The 26847-nt window shown below is 36.8% G+C and overlaps 1 protein-coding gene across 9 annotated transcripts in view; it reads left to right on the top strand.

The window, feature by feature from the left end:
- Nucleotides 1-26847, top strand: part of LOC128187735 (dynein axonemal heavy chain 5-like) — a 60102-nt gene that overhangs the window by 19021 nt on the left and 14234 nt on the right. For 2 of the 9 annotated variants that reach the window (XM_052858264.1, XM_052858261.1), the window contains exons 1-36: nt 1558-1698; nt 10791-10925; nt 11188-11272; nt 12254-12313; nt 13718-13881; nt 14130-14337; nt 14477-14817; nt 14936-15049; nt 15144-15251; nt 15543-15852; nt 15974-16110; nt 16264-16492; nt 16599-16777; nt 16895-17101; nt 17216-17533; nt 17635-17773; nt 17889-18149; nt 18275-18693; nt 18877-19078; nt 19341-19576; nt 19738-19956; nt 20181-20482; nt 20632-20872; nt 20985-21184; nt 21308-21461; nt 21634-21797; nt 22092-22299; nt 22491-22652; nt 22863-23087; nt 23391-23563; nt 23793-24159; nt 24291-24782; nt 24931-25177; nt 25271-25512; nt 25810-26197; nt 26361-26638. In XM_052858264.1, the coding sequence (XP_052714224.1) occupies nt 1573-1698; nt 10791-10925; nt 11188-11272; nt 12254-12313; nt 13718-13881; nt 14130-14337; nt 14477-14817; nt 14936-15049; nt 15144-15251; nt 15543-15852; nt 15974-16110; nt 16264-16492; nt 16599-16777; nt 16895-17101; nt 17216-17533; nt 17635-17773; nt 17889-18149; nt 18275-18693; nt 18877-19078; nt 19341-19576; nt 19738-19956; nt 20181-20482; nt 20632-20872; nt 20985-21184; nt 21308-21461; nt 21634-21797; nt 22092-22299; nt 22491-22652; nt 22863-23087; nt 23391-23563; nt 23793-24159; nt 24291-24782; nt 24931-25177; nt 25271-25512; nt 25810-26197; nt 26361-26638 (8040 nt within the window). In that variant the 5' untranslated portion in view covers nt 1558-1572. Of the gene's footprint in view, nt 1-1557; nt 1699-3519; nt 3613-6989; nt 7371-10790; nt 10926-11187; nt 11273-11614; nt 11669-12253; nt 12314-13717; nt 13882-14129; nt 14338-14476; nt 14818-14935; nt 15050-15143; nt 15252-15542; nt 15853-15973; nt 16111-16263; nt 16493-16598; nt 16778-16894; nt 17102-17215; nt 17534-17634; nt 17774-17888; nt 18150-18274; nt 18694-18876; nt 19079-19340; nt 19577-19737; nt 19957-20180; nt 20483-20631; nt 20873-20984; nt 21185-21307; nt 21462-21633; nt 21798-22091; nt 22300-22490; nt 22653-22862; nt 23088-23390; nt 23564-23792; nt 24160-24290; nt 24783-24930; nt 25178-25270; nt 25513-25809; nt 26198-26360; nt 26639-26847 lie in introns of those variants that run through there. The other 7 variants (XM_052858266.1, XM_052858267.1, XM_052858265.1 and 4 more) reach the window with 6 other exon arrangements.

Below are 26847 nucleotides of genomic sequence, written 5' to 3'. Positions count from 1 at the left end.
TGTTAATACGTGTGTTATTTGTCAGCCCAAAGAATTTCTGAAAACCCTAAAAAAAAAATGTTGATGGTAATTACAGTACATAATGTTCATAATGATTAAACTGCAAGTGCAGTATATTTGATATGTATTTTAAAATATTTTGAGCCTTGAATAGGAATATTATTTAAAACTTTTCAAAATTTTATCACAAACCTTATTTAAAGGGAAGGTGTGAGGCCAGGAAAATAATGTATAAGGGTTCTTTTGGGTATTTTAAATCAATATACTGGCATTGAAGTTCAAAGGTGAAATCTATTAGATGATGAAAGATAACCATGTAAACAATCAAAGATTTGTTTATTGTTGTGAACGCTTTAAGCCAGAAGGTATAAACACAGTTTAGTCAATTGATTGCCAATTGATTGCCTATGGTACATTACTTTCCACCTATTTGACTCGGCATCAGCAGAGATTAAATTATTTTTCATTTTTGAAATTTTTATTCTGCCTTATGAGCACAACCTCAGATGTTTTAAAAATTGCTGCCACTGATTTTATTCATAACATCGTGAAAAATTCTAGATATGTTTGCTTGAGTACTGATTAAAGAGTCTGCTTATTAAGATTGAAGAGATATAAACTAAATGGAAGAGCGCTTTCCTGTGATCTTCTGTTGCTTTGGTTTCGCTGACAATACGGTATCCTGAAGTAAATATTTTAATATGATGATAGTTACATGCACTTAGCTTGATCACTAAAACATTTTTGCCCTCAATCAATTGATGCTGTGAAAGTGTTGACTTTGTGATATAAAAGCAAAAGGCAAACAATAAATTATTAATATTTCTATAGCAGTAGTCTGAACCTCCCGACATAAAAGACAATGTACCATTTGCGGAGTCTATGATACACACAGTTGGAGGGATTCCTATGACTCTAAGAATGATAAATTCGCCCAGGAATCTTAGAAACTCCTTGAGATGAGAGCTCCCTTGGTGTGTTTAAGTAAATTCTATGCCATCTACACCGTTAACTGATGTCAAAATTCAGTGAAAGACTGCTGATTGGGTAAACAATGGATTTTATGGACCACCTTTGGTTGATAATTACTGATTTACATAAGCTCATGACTTGCAGTCGAAGAGAATAAGAAATTTTTGTGTGTCTGGGTTCATCTTCCATTAGGGATTTAATTACCACCCACTATTTGAAGACTTGAAAAGGTTTTTGGTCTTGATTTCCACAAAAGTCTAAAATAGTTTTAATTCATTTGAAATGCCATTTAATGACTTTACATTGTATGAGAAAGATTCATTTGGTGTTAGCAATTTCATTAAAATGTCTGATATAAGAATAAATTAGATATGAAGTGAAATCATAAGAATTAATTCCTTAATGGATTTAAATTCCATTGTGATTCTCTTAGATGTGATTTTTTATCCATTGGGAACCATACAAAATGGTGATAGTTTGATGGAAAAGTAAATATTATTCTATTGAACCATTGTGCAGGAAATTGCATAAAAATATATAGAAATATATATTGCCAACGAGTATTTAATTTTGAGACTTCTAAGAGGAAAGTGTTTAAAAATGTGGAAATCCAGTGGAAAATGGAAAGACTTGGCTGCGAAAGCTGTACAAAGTAAAGATAAAACTCAGGAGGCATCAAAGAGTCGAACCCGAGTACAAAGGAACATCTCCATTCAAAACCTGCAGGTAAGGGAACAGGGAAATTGGACCCAAACTGTGGCAAGATTGGGGAAAGATCCAAGGACTGTGCATGGCTAATAAAAATTTTAAGTGTTATGTTCTAGAAGCAAATTTCAAATAATCATGAACACAAACTACTTAACACAAGGTTTATATATTGCAATGAGAGCTGATGTATGATATGTTTGGGGCGCTAATCAATTGTTCACATTCACTTTTTGCAGTTTGAGATTTAGGATTTCTTCTATAAGATTTAGAAGTTGATTTTTAGAGAATGTTTATATATTTCTGTTCTTGCAAACCACAGCAGGATTGATTCCTCTAGAAATACTCTCGATCATCCATAACTTCATGCTGTTTTTATGCATTGCATTCTTCATCTCTACTGGATGAAATTGATTTATCTTGGAACCTTTTTGTAAGAAAGTCTTATATGAATGAAAATGGAAATTTTTATTTCCATGCTGGGAAAGTAGGAAATTAGAATTTCTCTCCTTTTTGTGTACAATTTTATTTGATCCTCTAGATCTCTGTAAGAAGAGCCGTTGATTATGTGTGGTTGACTCTCTATGACTCTCGACTCTCAGGGACAGGAATAGTGTTCCTCCTCCCCATTATTGGGCTTTAAATTAATGCAATAAACTATCTAAATCACAGGGAAGGTAAATAAAGTAATATGAGGGAGGCTAGCTTAATGTTACAAGCCAACAGCTCCTTATGGTCCCCATGTAATGGTGTTACAACCACGGAGAACTGAGTTGGAAACTTACTGACAAACTTTGGCAAACTCTGAATTATTCTAATAATATTGAAGTTGTTTCAATGAGGAAGAATTTATCATCATCTTAAAGGATTTTGTGCTATTATACTTCTCTTCTGAGAAAAAATGCTACATCGGAGTGAGATATAGTGTTTTGAAATCAGAAAGACAATCTTGTACCATTGGAAAAATCTGACAGAAATTGTGAAGTCATTTACTAGATAATGGGCCTTTGTGGCTTTAAATTGGCTATTTGATTCGTTTGCAAACCTTGAGTAAGAAGTAGGACTGTAGGACTGAATCCAGTTACCAGGCATTAGCTTTGGTTCTAGCTCTACTATAACGGATGACTGAGTACTGTGCTTATCGTTCCGATCTTCAAAGTGAGTTCTGCGCAATAAGAGTGATTATCTCCGTCACTTTGGCAATCTGTACCATTAAACTGGCTGCAGACATTGATTAGGCTTTGCTGATCAGAGATGCTTTCCCATGCATAATAAATTAAGATACAGACTATGGCAATTTTGTGCAATAAGATAATACCTCACCTTAGATAAAAATTCCTTGCTGTTGACAAGAGAACCGTTCGCAATTCTGCATACCCTTGTGTATTAATCTCCATGTAATTTACATTAAATTGCTGCATATTATTGTCAGAAAGGTTTGTTAAGCTCTGTTGATGCTTTTACTGCTTTAAGTTATTGAACTTGTCAAAAGACTTCCTATGACTGTTTTCCGTCGTGTATCCGTAATTCCTACTCAAAGTCAGACTATTTAGCTCTTAACCAAGGTAATTCAGTGGATAAAAGGCTCTACCTGAAGAAGAGAAGAGACTTGGTCGGATTGGGATCAAATCTATGGATGAAGTATGAAATTTGATTTAATTTCTATCTTGAAATCCAAATGCATACCTGATTCTGGAGAAAGCAAGGAGGCTGGAAAATATGATCTTTTAAAAGATACAGTTTCTGATGGAGACTGTGAATGAAAAGGATAAATATCATACCATAGACCTGAAAAGCAATTGGATACTCTATTCTGGAGAAAGCACAGAGACTTAAAAGCTGTATTATTTCTCTAAGATTATGTCGCGATTAATGAAGAAGGCCGTTTTAAGAGTAAGGACTCGGATCCGACAGCAAAGAGTTGTGGATGTGATTGTAAGTATGTACCATAACCTTCGGGCATTTGTAAAGTATATTTTTCAGAAAGTACTTTTAAGGATTAAAAGATTGTTGTATATTTTTTTTCTAACAATTTTTACCCCATACAATTCCTTTTCTTTTTTACAAAGAAAATTTCAATGAAAAACAAAAATATTATGTAAGAGATAAGGTTATATAGGAGTTTTGAATGCTTTCTTAAATTGCAAGAGGAACATTAATTGCATGCAAAGTTTACGACTATCTATTTTTGTAATGCTTGTTTCTGCATTGTTCAAGCAATTAAGTTTTTGCAAATTGCACATTTTCCCCTTGGTGTTGATGAAATGACTGCTGACATGCAATGACTCCTCACTCATATTGATGGCAACACAGGATGTTTTGATGACATTGTGTTAATTGTCCCCTCGTGCATATAGCACAATTTACCTGTAAAGTATCACAGATTGCAGTCATTATTGCCATCACTGGAAATCAGCTTCCTCCTCAGTTTTTTATGAAACACTGTCTGGGCCTTCATCTGTTTAAGTTGACTACCACTGTCTCCTAGCTTTGAAGGAGAATTCACAGTTGTCATCGGAATATATAAGGCAACTGTTGTCGTTCCAGACAGAGATAAACCATTTTTCCTCCGTGTGCGGATGTGATGTTCCTCCATTTCCTTGGCGGGAATCTCCTGTGTATTTATTATTAATGTAGTTGTCATTTGTTAGACGGTGACTGAGACGGACGAACCCCCATTACACTCTACAACCTGATGAATAGATATTGGAAACCTGTAAGAAATCAGTGGCAAGGTCTGCGGAGATCACACAAATGCCATTACTGCATGTCTTGAATGTCACTTGGATGGTCATGCTTTGGACATAAAAAATGCAGATGTTGGTTCAGATTTTAATATTTAATATTGTGAGAAAAAGCTACCAGAAAATAGTGTAAATGTCTGAATGTGATAGACTTTTGAAGTCAATGGAGTGCTTAAAATGCCTTTGATTACCATCCTTGTTGCATCATGATTTCCATGTTTGTTTGGGATTTTTGCACTTTAAGCTAACAGTACTATTTAGTCCAGATATAGATCGGTTTGCATGTACTGTAGTGAAACGCCTATGCCAAATTTTGTTTGAAGTCAATCAAAAAGTTCCTGATAATAAAATTTAGAAAAAAAAGAGACTATGGCATCTTGGAAACAAATGATCAAACTTCACCGAGAGAGAATAGCCCGCTTGTCCAGTGTAGGGTCTCGGGGCAAATACCAACTTGCACAACAGATGGTAAGGAGATTTTAACCATTTAAAAAATAAGATGCTTCCTTCGGTGATTCATGAGGGATATGAAGTAGCGACATTGCAGAAAAAATTACATTACCTGCATTAGCATAACTAAACTATGATGTACATCAGTCCATTAGATAAAAGAAATGGTCAAGTTGTCTTACATGATGGGAATAAGTCTGACATCTTCATGATTATTTCTTGCAGTCCATGATTTTTCTTAGGTTGCTGAAGATTTTGACTTACCAATAAACTGGTTAGAACTGGATTGTGTAGCTTTCACCCCTCAAAGTTTCTTTAGATCTATATGAACCACGATTAATTTTCTTAAGAAATAGGGGAGAAAATACTTGTTTGATGTAAATATATAACAATTAAACTGGATAGAAAAAAATTCATGCGCAACACATTAAAATATGGTAAAATGGTAACGATGTAAGAAACTCGAAAACATCTTCCATGCAAAACAACTAAAAAAAGTGGAAATGCACATAGGAAACTCCACCAATCATCATTTATTGTCAGGCCACATCAAAAATTTATAACTGTTTACAAAATCATGGTATTGTAATATAGCTGTTTTATTATGTGTTTTGAGAATACATGAACAGATGGAATAGATACCTTTTGATATATACATGTTTTTATTGTCAATTCTAATTTAAAGGCGACAGACATTCAAAAGTGTTTTTGACACAAAGGTTTGCTTTTCAATGAATTTTAAGTTTTGTGTTTATTTTGAGTATGAACGAATGACGTACTATAAAATGTATGAAATATTCTTCACTTTATTTTATGGTTGTCATAAAGTAATAATCAAACATGATGCATTGAAATCTTTATCATTATTCTTAAATATCAAACCATATGTGTAACTATGCATGAGTACTTGATAAAATTTACTCAGTTATGATTCTTAATGACTATATCTAACCCCAGAACTTTTATTTCACCTGAAAACTCAGAGTTCTCAATAAAAAAAAATCAAATGATCTCTCTTTATTTAAGACCTTTAAAGTGATGTTACTGGATTTTTTCTTGAGAATTGGATTGAGAGAGATGAGATTTTTCATTTGAAAGTTCTTGTCAGAGTTCTTTCTATCAAAATTCCTTCTAATAATTCAAACGATCCATACAGTTGCTGATTTCAATGGGGTTAGGTTGGTGGGGGGAACTTATAAATGATATTATCTATTACCTTTGATGATTTATGTACATGCCTGATACTAAGGGGAGGAAAAAATAATTTTATAGGTTTTTTGAGATGTTCATCAACAATTTAGCGTTCAATCACAAATAATAATAACTTCATCTATACATGTACTTATTTATCTAGAGGATCGACCCTTAAGAGTTTTGAATCCCTCCTTTGTGCGATAACAGAGGTGGAATTTCTTATGTTGGATATCCTCTGTGTATTGCAGAAATACGGTCCACTTGTATTTTACTTGAGTCCCAAGTACAAAGTCTCAATTCTGTTTTTGATTCGGACACTACACTTACATATACACTGAAACAGTTAAACACATACAGGCACAGCGGATAGTTAGCTGTTTATTCATTAAATCCTTGTGTGTCTTTTGTACTCTACCTGTTATTAATCATGCTGTTATTTACACCTCGGGGATTAATACCCGAGATTAAAAGCCATTAGCAGAAATAACTGGTATTTCATTATTAATTAGGTCTTAATGAGAGGTTACTAGGTTAATAATTAACCATGCCAATTAATAATTGGTAAAAAAATCCACCCAGCAGTAGCCATATAATACTGCAGGGTATCTTGCTGGACTGTGGTAATTTGAACATTAAGTTTAATCCCAGTAATTCACGGGATTTGGCCTCGAATCCTTCTTTCCTTATGTGAACAATGGGGTTGATTAAAACCCTTTAACCAATATTTGTTCTTTGAAGAGAAGGTATATACATGCAGACAATAGAACAGGCACATGGAGGAATATATAGATAAAATTGATCTGTCCATGCAAGTTAGAGAAATTGACATTTAAATTCGGAACACTATGCCGGCTTTGTGTTTGGGCACCCACTACTAATATTTTGTTTGATCGTTTTACTCTCTTCTGGTTCTTATCTGTGACATGATTGGTTAATTTTCTCAATATACGACACATGGAAACCATTGAGTTCTGGACTGTTTGTGTACGCTTGTTATGTACAAAGAAATGAAACCTGTCAATTTTTTTGGACAGTCTTTAGGGTGAATTGTTGTCACCTGATTTGACTGTTACCTGTGATTGTACAGAACCGTTTTTTGTGTTGCTACAGGAAACAACAAAAAGTTATCTGTCATTAACGGCAGAAAGGCTGTAGTGATATTGGATTTTATTCTATGGATTTTTCTCTCTCGTAGTATGGATCTGTTTTTAGGCACTGTACAGTAGATTTTTAAAGAATTTTAATTGGTGAAAGTTCAAAATGGCAGCAACGTCGACAGTGAAAGCCAATAGAGAGCTTCAGATGGTAAGTTTTGCTGATTCTGTGGGGGTGGGGAAAATGTGGTAGGGGTGAGGGAGGCTAAAGAGAATCAGAGGGAAATTTTAATGGTTCAAAACACTCATTACTTCAGAGACGATGAATGGAAACAATTACGATATACCCTACTTGTAGAAATCAATATGTTTTTAAACTATTAACAAATTCATGTCGTATCTGGCTAATGATTCTCCTTTTGTGTTATGATTTTAGTATTATGTCAAGCCGATATGTTTTCTTGTACAGACTCTAAGTACATGTGTATATGCAGACAGAAGAAAATTTAACAAGTTTATAAATTCCTTGGTTACTGACCAATTAGTATTGGAAGGTGATACTGGCTTTGTTTTCAATATTTGGTTGGCACATATTGTTTGGTAACAAAATTTTTACTCTTAATTTCCTTCTTTATTGTCTTTTCGATAATATTATATTAGTACATGTAAACCATAACAATGAAGAGGTATTGTTGCCATGTAAAATTTCCATTCATACAAATTGCAGTTCTTTGTAGTGAAATTCCTAATTAAATTGGTTGGATTTTCGGAGATTACACAATGGGATTTATGCAGTAGGAGTGTGGGAACATTTCTGTTTATCTATCAGATAAACTTCAACCATTTACGATTGAATTTTTGGCTGATTTAAATGTTGTTGTTTAAAAATAGTCATTATGAAGATTGGGACAGACATCTGTCACAGGATATCAATGCCCAGGCCCTTATAATCACAGATAATCTGCACTGTAATCAGATTAACCCGATCTATGCAGATGTTATGTAATAATGTGTGAGTTATCGCGTAGCAGGTTGAAATTTGTTTTCCTATGAAATTTCTTTTTATATGTAATATCCTTGAACAAGAGGCAATTGAATATTAATAAAAAGAAAATCTTAGACCATTACTGGTATTCATAACCATGCAGGCATGCATGTTGGTTGCATGTTGATTTTCAACAACCAACGCTTAATTTGCATGGGTTTAAATATTTCATATTATAAAATGAAAATAATCCTCTTGAATATTTGCTTTATTCAAAATTGCTCATATTTCATATACCAATTTATCAATAACTTTTGCGTCAAATTCTGAATTTGTTCAAGTTTGCTTGGGATTTGGTATTTGTGATGAAAGCGATAGACACAAAATTAACCTTGCAATTGTATTATTTTATAATATTGGCCTGAATTAGTTACAATATTTATATCCATTGATGAAGCTATTAAAAAAATGATGCATGTCATTACATATTATTGAGTTTGCTTTAAGTTTGATGTGTAAACCATGCTGTAAAATGATATGTTGAAATAATTTTTTCACATTAAGAAATTAAACTTGTTGGCCAGGGTTCGATCTAGAAGGACAGTTTAAAGATAACAAAATTGAAGCATAAAGTACGTGCATTATGTTAAGTTAGAAAAATAAATTTCAAATTGGAACATCACTGTTTTATTTACTAATACATAACTAGAACTAGAGGTTGTTTCTCTCTCTCTCTCTCTCTCTCTCTCTCTCTCTCTCTCTCTCTCTCTCTCTCTCTCTCTCCTACTCTTCTGATTCCTTATCTTAAATTTTTTTTTGTAATTCTCACTTGCCCTTTTGAATGTCTCTTGAACCATGGGCCAGCATTTAGGATTTACTCACATCTGCTTTTAAAGGAAAAAGTTTTAGATTTTATTATACTAGGTAAAACAAGAAAAGAATTCTTATTACACCAATAGATCCCAATCTAAGACTATAAAAGCACACCCTTCCTTAATTAATCACACCCTTGGCCCATGCAATGATCAGAATTTTGTCTCTATTTAATTTATCGACAAGTGTAATATTGATTGTCGATCTTTATAAAACTGTCAGTGTCAACATTTGAAACACACAGCACTCAGGGTAGATAATCCTGCCGGTTTTAGATTTAAGTTAACAATCAATGACTGAATAGGAGGGGGGACCTGTTTTTATTGCTCAAATCACAAATTTATCACGTTATCGCACCAATATCTTAACTACTAGATAAACTATCATAAATTATTATGACTATCAGCAATGAATTTTTTTTCGTTCAAGGGCCCGGGTTTATTTTTGTTCCCACTTAAGTCTGAAAGTTAAGGACAGATTTATCAAGACATTCGTGTAAGAAAACCATCTAGATTCCCTGGGCACCCAGATCATTATTTGCACAAGATCTTTGAATATATTATAAAATGTTTACATCTTCAACACTGTTCAAGTTTACTAAAATCTTCCATTTAAAAGAAAAAGAAGTTTGTTGTATATTTGGTGTGTCATTCCAACTTTTTATGTGTCACTGTGACAGTGTCGTATATCATTTTGAAAAAGTAAAGAAATCCTTAATTGCATACATGTAAAGAAAAACCTTGGGTCATGTATAAAACCAATAGCATTGTAAAGGTTTACAGCGGGATAACAAAACTTACATTGAATTCTTTTGAAGAGTTTTTAGTTTGCACTATTTTGGCAAGCCAAAACTTCAAAGGCTTGAGTTGAAATTATACATCCAAATCAATACTTGTTCAATTAGAAATGCCACCTGTTTGTAAATATAGGACTTTATTGTGAGGTGAGGGGAAATGGTTTGTAAATATGTACCAAGTTACTTATATTAAATTTTGTAAAATAGATGGCCTTATAGGGCTATGATTAAGTTAAATAATTTCATTGCATGTGCAATTTTCCAAAACTTATCTTCCTGTAAAAAATTTAATCTCAAATTTCTTCTGAGAAATGGCTGGACAAAGGACCATGGTCTTTTTTTTAGGAAAAAAGTCAGCCGGCTCTTCATGGGAAAAAGACTATATCAATGCAAACAGCCACTTGTACAATAATGTTAAGGCTGGAGACAAAAGCGTTAAATTACTTTTATATTTGTATGAAGACCTAATGAGCATATGATCTTGAATTAAAAACTTGAAAGACAACCTATAAAAATTCTACTCATTGATTCTGACATCTGCTTGTATAACACTCAATACTGAGATTTTAGTGATGGTTCACTGCTGCTTTTGCAGTGTGCATCCGACTTTTTCACTCAACAGTCATTTCCTGATCACTGGTAATCTAGCAAAGCATACATAGTAAAAAATAATAAAAAGTTAAAAGATATATTAGTACTGATCAAATTAATACGTTAAAATAGATTTGAATTGAATTTTCAATTGAATTGATTCCTCTTTCTAATATTTCTTTGGTACCATGAAACACTTTGGAAAACATTGATAAAACCTTTTCAGGATTTAAAATAACAGGATTTCTGTAATTGCTGCTAAACCTGAAGAAAACATAGAAAGTATGTTCAGTGGTACATGTGCATTTGGGCAGCTAGAGAATGCAATGAATTACTGGCAACATTTTTGTTTAGAAAGTGTTGACATTCTTTTTTTTTCTCTTCAGCAAAAGCTCAAAGAAGAGAGGGAAGCTAAGCGAGCACATCTAGATGAGCGCCACTTCTACATCCTACAGACCGTCGCTGACAGCCTCGGTCTGGAACTCACCGAAGTGGAGGATGCCATATTGGAGGGAAATCAGGTACGATATGGGGTCCCTCAGAGCCATGCCAAAAATCTTTGGCAATAATGAAGCAAAGGGATAAAAAGCTAAAACCTTATGCAAATTATGATATTAAAATAGGCACTTTTGTATTGTGCATCTCAACAGATTTGAATATCATGAAAAGTTCATCATAATCGTTTTCTGTACAACCCATATACTGTAGTGATGAAATCTCTGTTCATAGAAAATTTATACTTCCTTCTTATTTAAAATTAATGTATTTTTCTGGTGTTTTTAGATTGAAATGATGGACCAGTTCCTGAGTCCAAACAGTGTGAGCCAGCTCTTGTTCTATTACCAAGAACCGGAACATGTGGAACCAGGTACGGTGTCTCCATAGCGATAGTAGTCTGCTGTGTGGCTAGTCGAAGTGTAGAGAGAACGAAAAAAAGTCATCTGTGAATAAACTTAATGGATCAAATTATAAAATGTTTATGCGATTGTTAATCATTGTGCAATGTATTAGATGCTAGATTGCGATTGTGAATTGATTATTGCAATAGGATGAGGAAAACAAACACTTTAATGGTAAATGGTTCAGCACCATTTTGTCAATGGCCATGGAGATTCCTTGACTGAATTTTTTTCTTAATTCATAAATTGCACCGTATTTGTTGTTAATAACTTTGGGCTATTGTTTTTTCTTTATTTTCTCTTCTTTCCAGTGCACGCGGGCATTTACATTCCTATATCAAACCGGAGACGAGAATCAAATATTTGTACGAGTCTATGTCTATTCAGATATTGTTGTGAATTGTATTCGTCTCACGTCCTTAATTGAATATATGTTGGTTGAAAATGACAAACACTTTTAAAAAATGCAGTGGAATTGATCAAACTACTAATCAATATACCTTTATACAGATGTCAGATTCTATAATTCATTTCAGCAAAAAATTATACCTCAAGTGTCCAATTGAAAATATTAATAATTTGGTTCTGAGAGTTGTAACCATACTTGTGCACCTAGGTGATGGAATTCTAAACCCAATGGTTATAGATCAGAACTCATAAGTATTCACAAATTGGTGCAATTTGTTCAAGATCTTTAAATTTGAATTCAGCTTGTGTTTTCTAGTAATTAGGCCTTACTAGTAAAAGCTTAGGGAAAAATAGATCTGTTTTAGCAATACAAACAATGGAAAATTTTAAATGTTTAAATCCCTGTCAGGTCCTGTTGCCATGGAGATGTACAAACTTAGACATCATGGTTTGTGTTTTGAGGGCTTTTTTTTTATCTGAATGTGGGACAACTTCATTTCTCTTTTAAATGTAACCAAACGTTTGTCCTTCTGGTATTTCAGTGGCGGTCGGATTTCATATTCCCCAAACTGCTGAATCAAGGAAAAAAGACCAGAATATTTGTATGATTCAAAGTTGTCTGATCCCTACTCTTCTTTCTAAAGACTCTGATATGGACTTTTCCCATTAGTCACACCTAATGTCATTGTGAAATTCCTTTTTCTAGCTGCATGTCTTTAAAATTGGCAGCGTTTCAAATGGTTTTTTTTGGGACTTTAAATAATAATATGTAAAAGTAATGGATATGTTTAGAAATGGTACATATGTGAACAAGTGCTTATGACTAAAAATGTTTGTCCATATTAGAGTCTGTCTCCATTTAGTCAGAAACATATATAGACAAATTTTCCAAAAATAGTCATCTTTATTTATTAATACTAGAAATAATTCACCACAGCTTACATGAAGCTTTCACCCTAGGTTTATATGAAGCAAATATTTTCATAGCTGTATATACATGCATCATTTGAATGAATTACACAAAAAAGGCAAAAATATGATTATATGCCACTTAAATTTTGCTAAAATAATGTTAGCGCAAATCACACATGCTTCTTCTCTAAGCAGCATTTCTTTTAACCTCATGATTTTTCATCTATTCTTGAACTGTTTTTGACTATAGTCATCTTTTTTTCTTTGCAAAAAATTACATATTAAAATTTTTAGCACATCCATTATTTTACTCTTCATTCCCTCATACCATTTCTTACTTCTTTTAGCATTTAACCAGAAATATTTTAAGTTTTTGTTTTATATTGATTTTATGTTGAGTGTGTGAAGTATATTTTGCCATGAAATATACTCAGTTTGTTTTTCTTTTGTCCGCAGATTAATGTTTTTCTTATGTTTTGTTTCACAATAATATAGCTAGCAAATAATGCCTGATGTATTTTAGATTTGCAGTTGAATGTGAAAAGGCACCATTATAGATGTGATTTTAGCAAGTTTTTCATGCAATGTATTACATGTAATGAACATACTATAGTCACGCATAATAGAAACCGAATATAGAACTGTAGTGTTAAATTAACCTGTAAGACTTTGCTTAATATCGAACAATGCACATTTGTCCTTAAAAGTTCATTTACTTACAAGAATTAACTCTCTAGTACCGGTACACGCAGATTTATTATGTGAACATAATCCCTCGATGAATGCTTATTGAGAATTAGGGTTACTATTATAGTTTAAAGAAATGAATGGCGGGCTATACTTACGAAATTAAGTGTATTAAGTAAACAGAGATTTTAAGATATTACAGATAACATTATATAAGAGGTGTAAAAATTGTAGGGGATTTGAAATAAGAAAAAAATGATATTATTTAAAAATATAATATTACACTGTATTATTTTTTACAAATTGAAATTACCGTACTCGTACATAACATTCATAAGAAAAAAAAACCTGTATTATCTATATGCACTCTTTATTGGTGATTAAACAATGTACATTGTTTTTGATAGTGGATCATTTGAGAGTGGGTCCACCTCAAGCCAAAGTTTCCAAGACATCCAAACCCAAGGTGTTTGTCACCAATGGCCGAGACACTCCCCTGCGAGGAGTGGCCCTAGTCTTCACCAAAGTGGCCGAAGCAGATGTCACCATCACCGAAACCAATATTATGAAGGTAAATAGCCATGAATAATAAAAATATTCTGCAGCCAGAAAGATGTAGTGTAGTGATTAATTAATTAATTAATTTAAGTCCCTTAATTTTATGTTAAGAAGAATTTCAAGAATAAGAGAACAATTTTTTTTTTACTAAAAAATGTTTCCAATGCAATATGTATTATGGCAGAAGATATGCAATAACATGAATTTCATCAGGCAGTAGTTAAAAAGTACTAAGTCTTGGATATTTTATTTCTACAACAGGAAGTGACCTTCACTCGTTTGGATACCAGTGGGAATGGGAAAAACGGCAGTGGACTGCTGCATGCAGTAGAGACTCTTCTGTCCTCCATCTTTATTCCTGCCCTGAAAAACCTTGACAAGGGATGGGGAGCTCTGGGCACTCCTTCTGGTGAACAAGTCCGACAGGACTTCTTGAACACTCTGGACTCTTTTGTTTCAGTCCTTGTTGGTGAGTAATTTTCATTTAATATTCAAATTGATGGATAAAACTTGTAATCAGATCAACAGATGAAATTGATGTTCACCGATCTGCTTTATGTTGAATTGTTTATATAATAGTTTTGTATTGAACCATTTTACCATTTAAGGCGCACAAGAAAGCTTGGAAGAAAAGGTTACACTCAAGCCCTGTGAGACCTATGACCTGTCCAAAATCCAGACCCCAGCCGACTACCAGGCAGTGGCCAACAGCTCGGAGGCCCTTGAGGGGATCGAGAACTGTATGAACGTCTGGCTGAAGCAGCTTGAGCAGGTCCTCGCTGAGAGCGAGCAGATGAGGAAGGAAGCAGACGACATTGGACCCCGAGCTGAGCTCGACCACTGGAAGAAACGCATGTCACGCTTCAACTACCTCCTGGATCAGATCAAAGGGCCAGATGTGAAGGCTGTGCTGGGTGTCTTGCATGCCTCCCAATCCAAGCTCATCAAGGTATTGCATTTCACTTGTACTACATTTTGTAGAAATGATAGGAAGTGCAATGAAATACTTTGAAGTAGTAGAAGTGTTTTAATTTCTATTTGATGAATTCTTATAATTTTTGTTGAAGCAATGGCAAGAGCATGATAGGAGAATCACCGACTTAGCCAATGAGGCCCGTGACAATGTCAAGTTTCTGTACACCCTGGAGAAGTTCTGTGACCCTCTGTACAACAGCGACCCTGTAAGGACAACTCCGATTTGATTTTTCCATTTCCATCTTCTTCTCTTTTCCTTTCTGCCAAAAAATAACAACATTGTTGGTTTGTTTTGTATAGGTTGGCATGTTGGAAGGAATACCTGGCCTGATCAATGCCATCAGAATGATCCATTCCATCTCCAGATACTACAACACATCTGAGAGGATGACATCCCTCTTTGTCAAGGTAAACTTAAAATCTGTAATCTCGTTACTATTTAAAGGCGTTTTTTGATCCCTCAAGATCAAAGATCAAAGACCGATGTTTTTCACCTTTCTATGAATTCCCTCCTATTGTACACAAAAGATGATCATAATAGTTTTTTTAGTTAATTTAACATATATTTCTATGCTGCAGGGAATACAAAATTATTCCTCTTTCTAGGTTGCCACTTTTGACGTTCAGGCTTTAATAAATAATTTCAGCAATTCGAAAATATTGGCGAGTAAGTTAGTAATTGTAAACCCTCTTTTTCAGATCACTAATCAGATGATCACTGCGTGTAAGTCCTACATCAGTTGTCAGAAGACAGAGACTGTGTGGACTCAGAACCAGGCCGACGTTGTCCGTAAACTCAACGACTGCATCAAGCTCAACGAGGAGTACCAGCGCTGCTTCCACAAAACCAAGGAAAAGCTGGAGAAGATGCCCAATGAGAGGCCGTTCGAGTTCTCCGAAATGTACATCTTTGGAAAGTTTGACACCTTCACCCGAAGACTGAAGAAGATCATTGAGATGTTTGAGACCATCTCTATGTACTCTCATTTGTCCGAGTCCAAAATTGAAGGTAGAAATCTCTAGTACATGTTGTAGTTAATGAAATGTACAGCATAGTAAATGATAATTTATTCTACGAGAATTCATCAGTAGATTTTTAAGTAGTAACATGTTGTGGTCTTCATTTACAGGAATTGAGCAGTCAGCAACAAGATTCAATGTCATTGTGACCAACATGAAGAAGAAACCATATGACTTCTTGGACCAGAGGAAGACTGAGTTTGAACTGGACTTTGATGAATTCAAGAGAATGGTGGCAGAACTTCATGTAAGTGACAGTGATGTAATTGATAGAGATCAATTGTATATACCGGTATATTATTTTGTGAAACCCAGGACTGATAAATTTTCCCCTAACTAAAAAAAATCTTAATTTTGCTGACTAGAGAATATTGTTACCTTTACCCTTTCTGAATTTTAGCAAAACATCCAGATGTTCATGGACCAGAAGTTTGAGAAGATCGTCAGTACCACCAGAGCCCTGGTCCTACTTCAGAGGTTCGAGAAGCTGAACTTACCAGGACTGGGTATCTACGACAAGTACCAGAGAATCCTCAGTCACTACGGAAAGGACATTGAGAATGTGTCCAAACTGTACCAGAAAAACAAGAATGACCCACCGGTGGCCAGAGATCTGCCTCCTATTGCTGGTGAGTGGAAATTCAATTATGATGACTTGTCTTTAATACCTATCATCTAAGTTAAATTGTATTAAAGAAAAAAGGTTCTTACAATAGAATTATTTGTCTTAAACAGGGAAGATAGCCTGGGCCAGGCAGCTCTACCGTCGCATCCAGGAACCCATGGAAGTCTTCAAACAGCAAGGAAAACTCCTGGAAATGCCAGAGGCGAAGAGGATCATCAAGAACTTCAACAAACTGGCCAAAGTCCTGCTGGAGTTTGAGATGTTGTACCACAGAGGATGGCTCAGACAGGTACCAGCTTTGTGTATAATTCTGAAAAAACATTAAAATTTTATTGTTTATTATCATAAGAGAATAGATTTTCTCCCCGTTGTGTTTTACTTTACTGATGGATGCTATGTTATGTAGATTGAGGCTGCTAGATCAGGACTTCAGGCCTCACTCCTGATCAAACACCCAGAGACTGCGGAACTGTTTGTAAACTTTGACCCCCAAATTCTGACCATGGTGAGGGAGACTGAGTGCATGGCCAGGCTGGGACTGGAGATTCCTCCACTGGCCATCACAATGAGGGCCAAGCAGACTGAGTACAAAGACAACTACAGTGCACTGCAGGTAAATCAACATGGTGTTCTAATGGTGAAGCCTGAGGGAACCTTCATTTTAATTACAGTATCTGAGTATTAGTATCCTATTTGTGATCATAATCTGTATTGTTCTATTTGTTAGATGCTATTGCAAGAAAATAAGAGGGTGAGGAGTAAGATCCCCACAGCCTTTGAGAGTTTGATGGGTCCACATGTTAGTAAAGTGGACAAGAGACTGGAGCCGGGCCTGAGCAAGCTTTCCTGGACCTCTCTCAACATCCAGGAGTACATCCAGGAAGTGTACAGCGTGTTGGGAGAACTGGAGCTCCTGATGGACCGTGCCCACGACCTGATGGAGTTCCGGATTGACGCCGTCCTGAAGGAGATGTCCACTACCAAGCTGTGTCAGCTTCCAGAGGACGAGCCCTGGCTTTGTGACGCCTTCCTGGAGAACACTCAGGTATGTTTATAGGGAATGGTGGAGATGGAACCTTAAACTAAAATCTACAATGGGAGCAAAGGGAGAAAACCTGACAATATTGATTCCGTTGTGTTATTCAGATGCTGTGTGCCAAAGGAGCTGTGGCCTTGCAGACAAAATCTCTGGTGGTGGAGGAAGCGGCCAATGAACTGATCAACATGTTGTGTCCTGTTGATTTCGAGGATGAAGATGAGAAGATTGAGATGGAAGAAGATGAAGGTAAAGTTTTTAAAGATATATAACAAAGATAGCTCTTGTACTCAAGAAGATAAGATAATTAGTGAAACACTGCTAATTGTATTCAATGAATGAAATATTTTATTATTTTAAATAGAAGAACAACGAAGCCAGGCTGGTAGTCCCACTGGATCCCAGGGAGCTAGGACCAGCAGCAGGAAGTCTCGCCCTGTGTCTTCTAAAGCTCATCTAGTGGCCAAGAAGAAGCGAGAAATGAGAGAGAACATCGAGGAGGCAGCCAATGAGCTGCTGGCTCACTTCAATCACAGGAACCAGGACGCCCTGATGAAGGTCACCAAGAATACCCTGGAATCTCTACGGAAACGAATCACCTCTAGCTCGATGGTCCACTACCTGGGTAAGGATAATGCATATATAGGTAGAACTTTTCCTCACAATCTGATACACTTTATAGAGAATAAAGTGATTTTGAATGGTGGATGAAAGAGAAGTTGAAAAAAAATTCTTATTTCTTTATTGCAGGAGATTCTGGAGGCTTTGGTGATGCTAAGAAAGATAGTGGCCCCTTCTTTAAGACCTTCGCTACTTTGGCCATCCCAAACATTGTAATGCAGCCTGCATTAGATGAGGTTCAACAGACTGTCAACAAAGCTGCTCAGATGATCATATCTGTCAGTAAAGGCGTGGCTAAATGGAGTGAGGAGAGAAAACGACCTCAGAAATCGGCTGTAGACCGTGAGCATGCTGTGGCAGCCGATCGCAGACAGAGTGTGGTCAGTGCTGCCTCTGATGCTGCTGGAGAGAAGAAGGAAGAGGAAACTGAGATGAAGAACTACACCATCACCCAGCAGGCCAAGAACTACTTCAAGGCTGTGTCCGAGAACAAGGAAGTCACCAAGCTGGTGTCCCTTCTCTCCACATCCATCAACTCCACCAAAAAGGTAAGAAACAGATGCTTGTTTCCTTTTTAAATATTTTGAGAATTTCCTGTCATTGGTGTATTTTTTTAAATGCTATAAAAGAAGTGGAAGAACACTGCTTGCTTGTGATTTTTTACTCATTGAAATGGAAAGTCATTGATAAGAGATGTTTAGTAACAGGAATTTAACTTGATACTTTATTAGGAGGTGACTACTGCCCTAGACCGATTCTCTGGCTATCACCCAATCTGGGAAAAGGACAGAGAGGATGACCTGGTGGAGTTCAACAAGGAAGACCCCAAGCTGTCGGAGTACGAGGCCAAAATCAAGCACTACGAGGAGCTGGAGGTGGAGATCAACGGACTGCCAGAGTTCTACGATGTCGGCCCTATTGCCCTGTATACAGGTAGGAAGCCGAAGGCACTGACTATACAATTGTTGATATTTTCAGGGGTAAACTATTTGTTCATTAAGGTTGCATATTGACTTGCAAAAAAAAGTAATCATGAGTACATGTTTATCCCAATTAAACATCTTGTTGATGCTTGTTCTTGGAAAAATTGGACATTGAATGCTATTTAAAAATAAACTTATAGTAGCAGAAGTTCAATAGATGTTTTATGAAAAAACACATAACATGGTTAAAAGCTGTTAGTGCCCTTTTCCAGAGAACCTGAAGCTTGGTTTGACAACCGAAACCAAAGCATGGAAGCTCCACTATGGCAAAGCCTGTAACCAGAAATATAGCATGGAGATGGAGAGGATCTTCACTTTCATTGAGGACCTCACCAAGCGCCTGTCTCGGCCCCTCAAGGACCTCGATGATATCAGGTTCGCCATGGCAGCCCTTAAAGAAATTCGAGATGATGAAATCAGGATTGACATGTTGATTGGTCCAATTGAGGTAAGTTGACATTTGAAAGCATCTTCACCCAACCGACCCTTACCAACCTTCCAAAATCAAATTTTAAGTATATCAATATGCAGTGTAAACTTGAAGTGTAAAATAACCTCTAATATAAAAGTGTATGTGAGATGAAATAACCCCAATGTTTTACTCTGTAGGAGTCCTATGCCATGCTAATCAAGCATGACCTGCCGGTCAACAAGGAAGAGACAGAGAAGTGCGACACGCTGCGCTACTCCTGGGAGAAACTGCAGGTCCAGACCTCCGAGGTCCAGACGGAACTCCTCCAGGTTCAGCCGCAGTTCAAGTCGGAGCTTATCGAAAACGTCAAAACCTTCAATACGGACTGCAGTGACTTCTACGGCAAATACGACACGGTGAGTTTTGTATGGCTCTTGTACAAGTATATGAAAACTTCAATTATACATCTTTATTATTTTTTAAACTTAAAACTTTTCTCTAATAATTTACGCAACTGCGGTTACTTGCAAAGTTTTCGATTTTTGTTCTATTAAACAAAAAAAAATTTCTTTATTAAACCTTTTTTCCTCACTTCTTGGAAACATTTTAATGCAATTTGAATTTCTTCTCATTCCAACAGCAAGGACCAATGTGTGCTGGAGTTCCCCCTCGCGAGGCCTCTGACAGACTCATCATCTTCCAGAACAACTTTGACGTCCTTTACAAGAAGTTCATCACTTACACTGGGGGAGAGGAACTGTTCGGTCTGCCTGTGTCAGATTATCCCAAGCTCGGACAGATTAAGAAGGAGCTGAATTTGCTCCAGAAGCTGTACAGCTTGTACAACAATGTTCTGGAGACTGTGCATGGATATTATGACATTCTGTGGGCGGACATTAACATTGAGAAAATCAACAATGAACTGCTTGAATTCCAGAACAAGTAAGGCATTGAAATATGAATAAAACTGAAATTATTGATATAATATTATGTCTACATATAATTGTTAACCACTTTGTCTTACTGATAAATAAAATTAGGGATGTTTTGTATGTATAGAAGGATATGTTACAATATGTTAATACTTACAGGTGTAGGAAACTTCCACGTGCCTTAAAGGACTGGCCTGCCTTTGAAGACTTGAAGAAAACAATTGACAACTTTAATGAGATGGTGCCTCTTCTTGAGCTGATGACAAACAAGGCCATGAAGCCGCGTCACTGGAATAGGATGGCTGAGGTTACAAGTCACGTGTTCGACGTGGAGAGTGACAACTTTGCTCTTAAGAACATTCTGGAAGCCCCACTTCTTGAGTTCAAGGAAGAAATTGAGGTATGAATCACTGTTATTACTCAAATATTACTTATTGTCACGTGTATGAAGCTTTGAATTGATATGTAAGTGAGAGGTAGATGTAACTCTGATAACTGGCTGTGTTTTACAGGATATCTGTATCTCAGCCGTCAAGGAGAAGGACATTGAAGCCAAACTGAAACAGGTCATTGCCGACTGGAACAACAAGGAATTTACCTTCGCTCAATTCAAGAACAGAGGAGAGTTACTGCTCAGGGGAGACAACACCTCAGAAATTGTCTCACTTATGGAAGACTCTCTCATGGTTCTCAGCTCCCTGCTCAGCAACAGGTATGACACACTGCTAGAAACAAAGGGCAAGATCCTTCTATCTCAGCAGTATGACCATGTACAATAATGGTGTTTGAATCAGGTTGATGCATATCTTTATTGTATTTGTGTTAAACTTTTAAGGTACAATGCTCCCTTCAAGAAGAATATTCAGCTCTGGGTGCAGAATTTGACCAACTCCTCTGAGATCATTGAGAACTGGATGACTGTTCAGAACCTTTGGGTATACTTGGAGGCTGTATTTGTTGGTGGGGACATTGCCAAACAGCTGCCCAAGGTAAAAAATTTGAATTGAAAAAAACCTATTTAATGTATAAATTTTTTCCCCCAAAATGTTAGATTTAGAATTTTAAACACAGATCTGAAATCAAAAGAGTGTAAATTTTAACTTTTGAAAATTCTGTTTTGCAACAAGCATTTATTAATTGTATTGTTTCTGCTCCAAACAGGAAGCCAAACGTTTCAGCAACATTGACAAGTCGTGGATCAAGATAATGACCCGGGCCCACGAGACGCCCAATGTGGTGCAGTGTTGTGTTGGAGACGAGACCCTGATGCAGCTCCTGCCCCACCTCCTGGAACAGCTAGAGCTCTGTCAGAAGTCACTCACTGGGTAAGGGACAGACAAGATCAAATTACTGAAAATACTGACAGCTACTTGGTTATTGTTGATTACTTGCTTAAAATAAAGGTAGACCTTGAACTATTTGCTGATGTTATGGAAAATTGAAGAATTATGTTAATAAGAACATTGTGGTATGAGTAGATTGTTAAATGGTTAATCTTGGTTTGAATTGAGATCAACAGAAATATTAATCATACTGTCAAGTGGACGATATGATTAATATTTTTGTTACAGTCACTATAAAATGGAAATGATTGTCTAATGTATCATTTTCTCCCTTAGATACCTTGAGAAGAAGCGTCTGTTGTTCCCCCGATTCTTCTTTGTGTCTGACCCCGCCCTGCTGGAGATCCTGGGTCAGGCTAGCGACCCCCACACTATCCAGGCCCACTTGTTGTCTGTGTTTGACAATCTCAAGACAGTCAAGTTTCATGAAAAATTCTACGACCAGATTCTGGCCATTTACTCCTCAGAAAATGAAACTATAGATGTAAGTAGTATTCAACATTTTGTACAATTTTACAATGCACATCACTAGAATCACTGATTTCTTGGCCTTAATCCAAGTAAAGAGGAGCCTGATAATGTGTTTTTACAGAACTGGAATCATGATTTTAACATTTGTGTGTTAATGTAATTGTTGAGTAACTGAGTGATAAATATATCTGTTTATTCCAAAAGCTTGAGAAGCCTGTGAAGGCTGAAGGTAATGTGGAGACCTGGCTGATGTCTCTCATGTTGATGTCCCAGAAGTCTCTGCACGGAGTCATCCGGACGGCGGCCATGTCTATCCAGGATAGCAGCTTCCAGCTTCTGGAGTTCCTCAACATGTTTCCTGCCCAGGTAAACAAACATTTCAGATTGATATCCTATTCTAATGAAAATAAAAATTTCCATTCTGGAAAAACTATAAAGGATCTTGATTTTAATGATTTAAGCAAGTTAATAGTGATGGATCCATATTGTTGTGGTGATTTGAGTATGTATGTTTTTAAATTAAATACTTGCTTAAATTCAAGCTATTGGTTAAGAATTTTGATCTGTTTGTTTTAGGTTGGAATCCTGGGTATCCAGATGATCTGGACTCGTGATTCCACAGAGGCACTGACCCACGCCCGCTACGACAGGAAGATCATGCAGCAGACGAACCAGGCGTTCCTGGACCTGCTGAACATCCTGATTAACCAGACCACACAGGACCTGACCAAGGTGGAAAGGACAAAGTTTGAGACCCTCATCACTATCCACGTCCACCAGAAGGACATCTTTGATGACCTGGTAAATTTGCTGTATTTTGAATGCTGTTTAAAAGCCATTTTTAAAAAGATAGTATTCTGTATTTCCTAATCCCAGATAAAAGAATCAATTTTGTTGTTATTTTAGTTTACTTTTTATTTTGAATCAGAAAATGAGTGGTATTATATATAATATTAAAATCATGTATCAATTTATATTTTTTTCTATAAAACTGCTGAAATGGAAAATCCTTGCTCAGAAATATTTATCACCAGTTGTTTACTTTTTAAGTGCTGATGTAAGAAAATCTGACACTATAAGCTATCAATGTCTGTTTTCTTGTAGTGCCGCATGCATGTGAAGTCACCCACAGACTTTGAGTGGCTGAAGCAGTCCCGATTCTATTTCTTGGAGGACCAGGACAAGTGTCAGATCTCGGTCACTGATGTGGACTTTATCTATCAGAACGAGTTCCTGGGATGTACCGAGCGTCTTGTCATTACCCCTCTTACTGACAGGTACATTAACAAATTCTGTGTAATAGAACTTACAAATGTACATGCCTATTACGAGTTATTTGAAATTCCATAAAATATTTGTAAGGCCCTGTGATAGAAGGGAGGTAACTCTCAGATAAATTCATATTTAATGTTAATTTTGCCATATCTCATATGTACATCATTGTTGAGATGTTCCAAGATGAAATTTTTTTTTAAAATACCATATTAATCTGTTACTGTGTTTCAGATGTTACATAACCCTGGCTCAGGCCCTTGGAATGTCAATGGGAGGAGCTCCAGCTGGTCCCGCCGGGACAGGGAAAACAGAGACCACCAAAGACATGGGTCGCTGTCTGGGTAAATATGTGGTTGTCTTCAACTGCTCCGATCAGATGGACTTCAGAGGTTTGGGTCGTATCTACAAAGGTCTGGCCCAGTCTGGGTCATGGGGATGCTTTGACGAGTTCAATCGTATTGACTTGCCAGTGTTGTCTGTGGCTGCCCAGCAGATTGCTATTGTGTTAGGTGCCAAAAAGGAGAGGAAGAAGGCCTTCATCTTTACAGATGGTGATAATGTGACTCTAAGTCCAGAATTTGGAATCTTCTTGACAATGGTAAATTAATTTGGGTTTGTCATATAGATAACAGATTTCTTATGTTGTGACTGCACGTCCACATATATTCTGATATGTATGTGTTCAAAAATATTGTTGAATACTTACTTAATCACTGATTTATTTTCTAGAACCCTGGTTATGCTGGTCGTCAGGAGTTGCCAGAAAATCTGAAGATCAACTTCCGTACTGTGGCCATGATGGTCCCTGACAGACAGATTATCATCCGTGTCAAACTGGCCTCTGTTGGTTTCCTTGACAACATCACGCTGGCCAGGAAATTCTACACCCTGTACAAACTCTGTGAAGAGCAGCTCACAAAACAGGTGCATTATGACTTTGGTCTCAGAAACATCCTGTCCTGTCTGAGAACCCTGGGTACTGTCAAGAGACAGAATAAGGATGACCCTGAGGCCATGAGTGTGATGAGAGTGTTGAGAGACATGAACCTTTCTAAGCTTGTGGACCAAGACGAACCCCTCTTCCTGTCCCTGATCAACGATTTGTTCCCAGGAATTACCTTGGACAAGGGAGGTTATCCCGACCTGGAAGGAGCCATAGCCAGACAGATTGATGAAGCTAAACTAGTGGCCCATCCTCCATGGACACTGAAACTCATCCAGGTGTGTAGATAAAAGTTCTTGTAGCAACTAATTATTTACTTGTTTAAGAAGTCTAAAATTCATTTTTAAGATATGTCAAGTGATGTCATCTGTTAATGAAATCACTAATAAAATAATGAATAGCTAAATAATTTTGATACACTTTCAGCTGTTCGAAACCCAGAGAGTGCGTCACGGTATGATGACCCTGGGACCCAGTGGAGCAGGAAAGACCTGCTGTATCCACATTCTGATGAAGGCTATGACAGACTGTGGAGAACCCCACAAGGAGCTGAGGATGAACCCCAAGGCTATCACCGCCCCCCAGATGTTTGGTCGACTAGACGTAGCCACTAATGACTGGACTGACGGAATCTTCTCAACTCTGTGGAGAAGGACCCTCAGAGCCAAGAAAGGTAACTCCTCTAAAACATCTAAGCTAGGAGAGGGGAATGGGGGAAAGAGGGAGAGTTTTTTGTGACTGACAAACTTTCCTGTGTCTCTTATAGGTGAACACATCTGGTTGGTGCTGGACGGGCCTGTGGATGCTATCTGGATCGAGAACTTGAACTCTGTGCTGGATGACAACAAGACTCTGACCCTGGCTAATGGGGACCGTATCCCCATGGCCCCCAACTGCAAGATCATCTTTGAGCCCCACAACATTGACAATGCCTCCCCCGCCACTGTCTCCAGGAACGGTATGGTCTACATGTCCAGCTCTGGCCTGGATTGGAAACCAATTCTACAGGTAAGTAGTTAATGACTGCTTATAATTTTTAATTTAAATTCTATGCTTTTAAATTCAGTTTAGTTAGAATTAAAAAAAAATATCAAAGAAATTTAGTTTAAAATTGATAATTTTTGTTGAGAATAGAAAAGTTTAAGCAAATCAAATATGTAAATTATGTTTATGTATCGTATGATAAAAAACAGTTTTATTTTCCAAACAATGAACATTTGTACCATTTTTTACCTCACAGATGTTTTTGTTACTTTTTTAATCACAGAACGTTTAAAATGTTGTTGTTTGCTTTCTTCTTAACAGTGCTGGCTGAACTCTCGACCTGTCAATGAGCAAGCCATTATCATGGACCTGTTTGAGCGCTCATTCCCGTTAGTGCTGCAGTATGCCGTTCAGAACCTGACCTTTAAGATGGAGGTCCTGGAAGCCTTCATCATCTCACAGGCCTGCAAGCTGCTAGAGGGACTGATCCCCTCGAAGGACGACAAGGACTCGGGCTCGGTCAGCCAGTCCCACTATGAACACTTGTACATCTTCACTCTGATGTGGACCATCGGTGCCTTCCTGGAGTGGGACGACAGGATTAAGGTGGAGGAATTCATGAGAGGCAATGATGACATTGTATTGGACCTGCCACCCACAAACAGGGACGCAGACGAAACAATGTTTGATTACATGGTGGATACCAATGGTGTGTATAGACTTAGATTTCTAATAAGTCTGATTCAAAGAGATTGATTGTAAGCAAAAGCATGCTATCAGAGTCAATGCTCACTGCTCGCATCTTGATTAACTCTGTAATTTTTAAGGATGTATCTTTGAAATTGATAATTATTTTTCTCTTTCCTTACCAGGCCAGTGGCAGCACTGGAGCAATAAAGTGGAGCCTTACCATTACCCAACAGACAGCACCCCAGAATACGGCTCCATTCTTGTTCCCATGGTGGACAATGTCCGTACAGAATTTCTCATCAACACCATCTCCAAACAAGGCAAGGCTGTCCTCCTGATTGGAGAGCAAGGTACCGCCAAGACTGTGATGATCAACGGTTACATGGGCAAATACAACCCAGAGTACCATCTGGGTCAGTCACTCAACTTCTCTTCTGCCACCACTCCTCTCATGTTCCAGGTAGGTGCCCAGTTCCAGATGAAGTTGTTCAATTTTTTAACAGAGTTCATGGCATGATGCATTATAACTGAACTTGTTTCTTATGTTTTTTGAGCTTGTTAATTAATACACTTTTTTTATATGCATGAGCCTGGCTTGGAGCGTAATTGTATTATCAGTATACTTTGATGTTCAGTTGCTTATTGCAGGTTTGGAAATTAAAATCTATT

This window comes from Crassostrea angulata, chromosome 6 (assembly GCF_025612915.1).
Source record: "Crassostrea angulata isolate pt1a10 chromosome 6, ASM2561291v2, whole genome shotgun sequence".
NCBI classification, from domain to species: Eukaryota; Metazoa; Mollusca; class Bivalvia; order Ostreida; family Ostreidae; genus Magallana; species Magallana angulata.
This window is presented reverse-complemented; position numbering and strand designations above follow the sequence as displayed.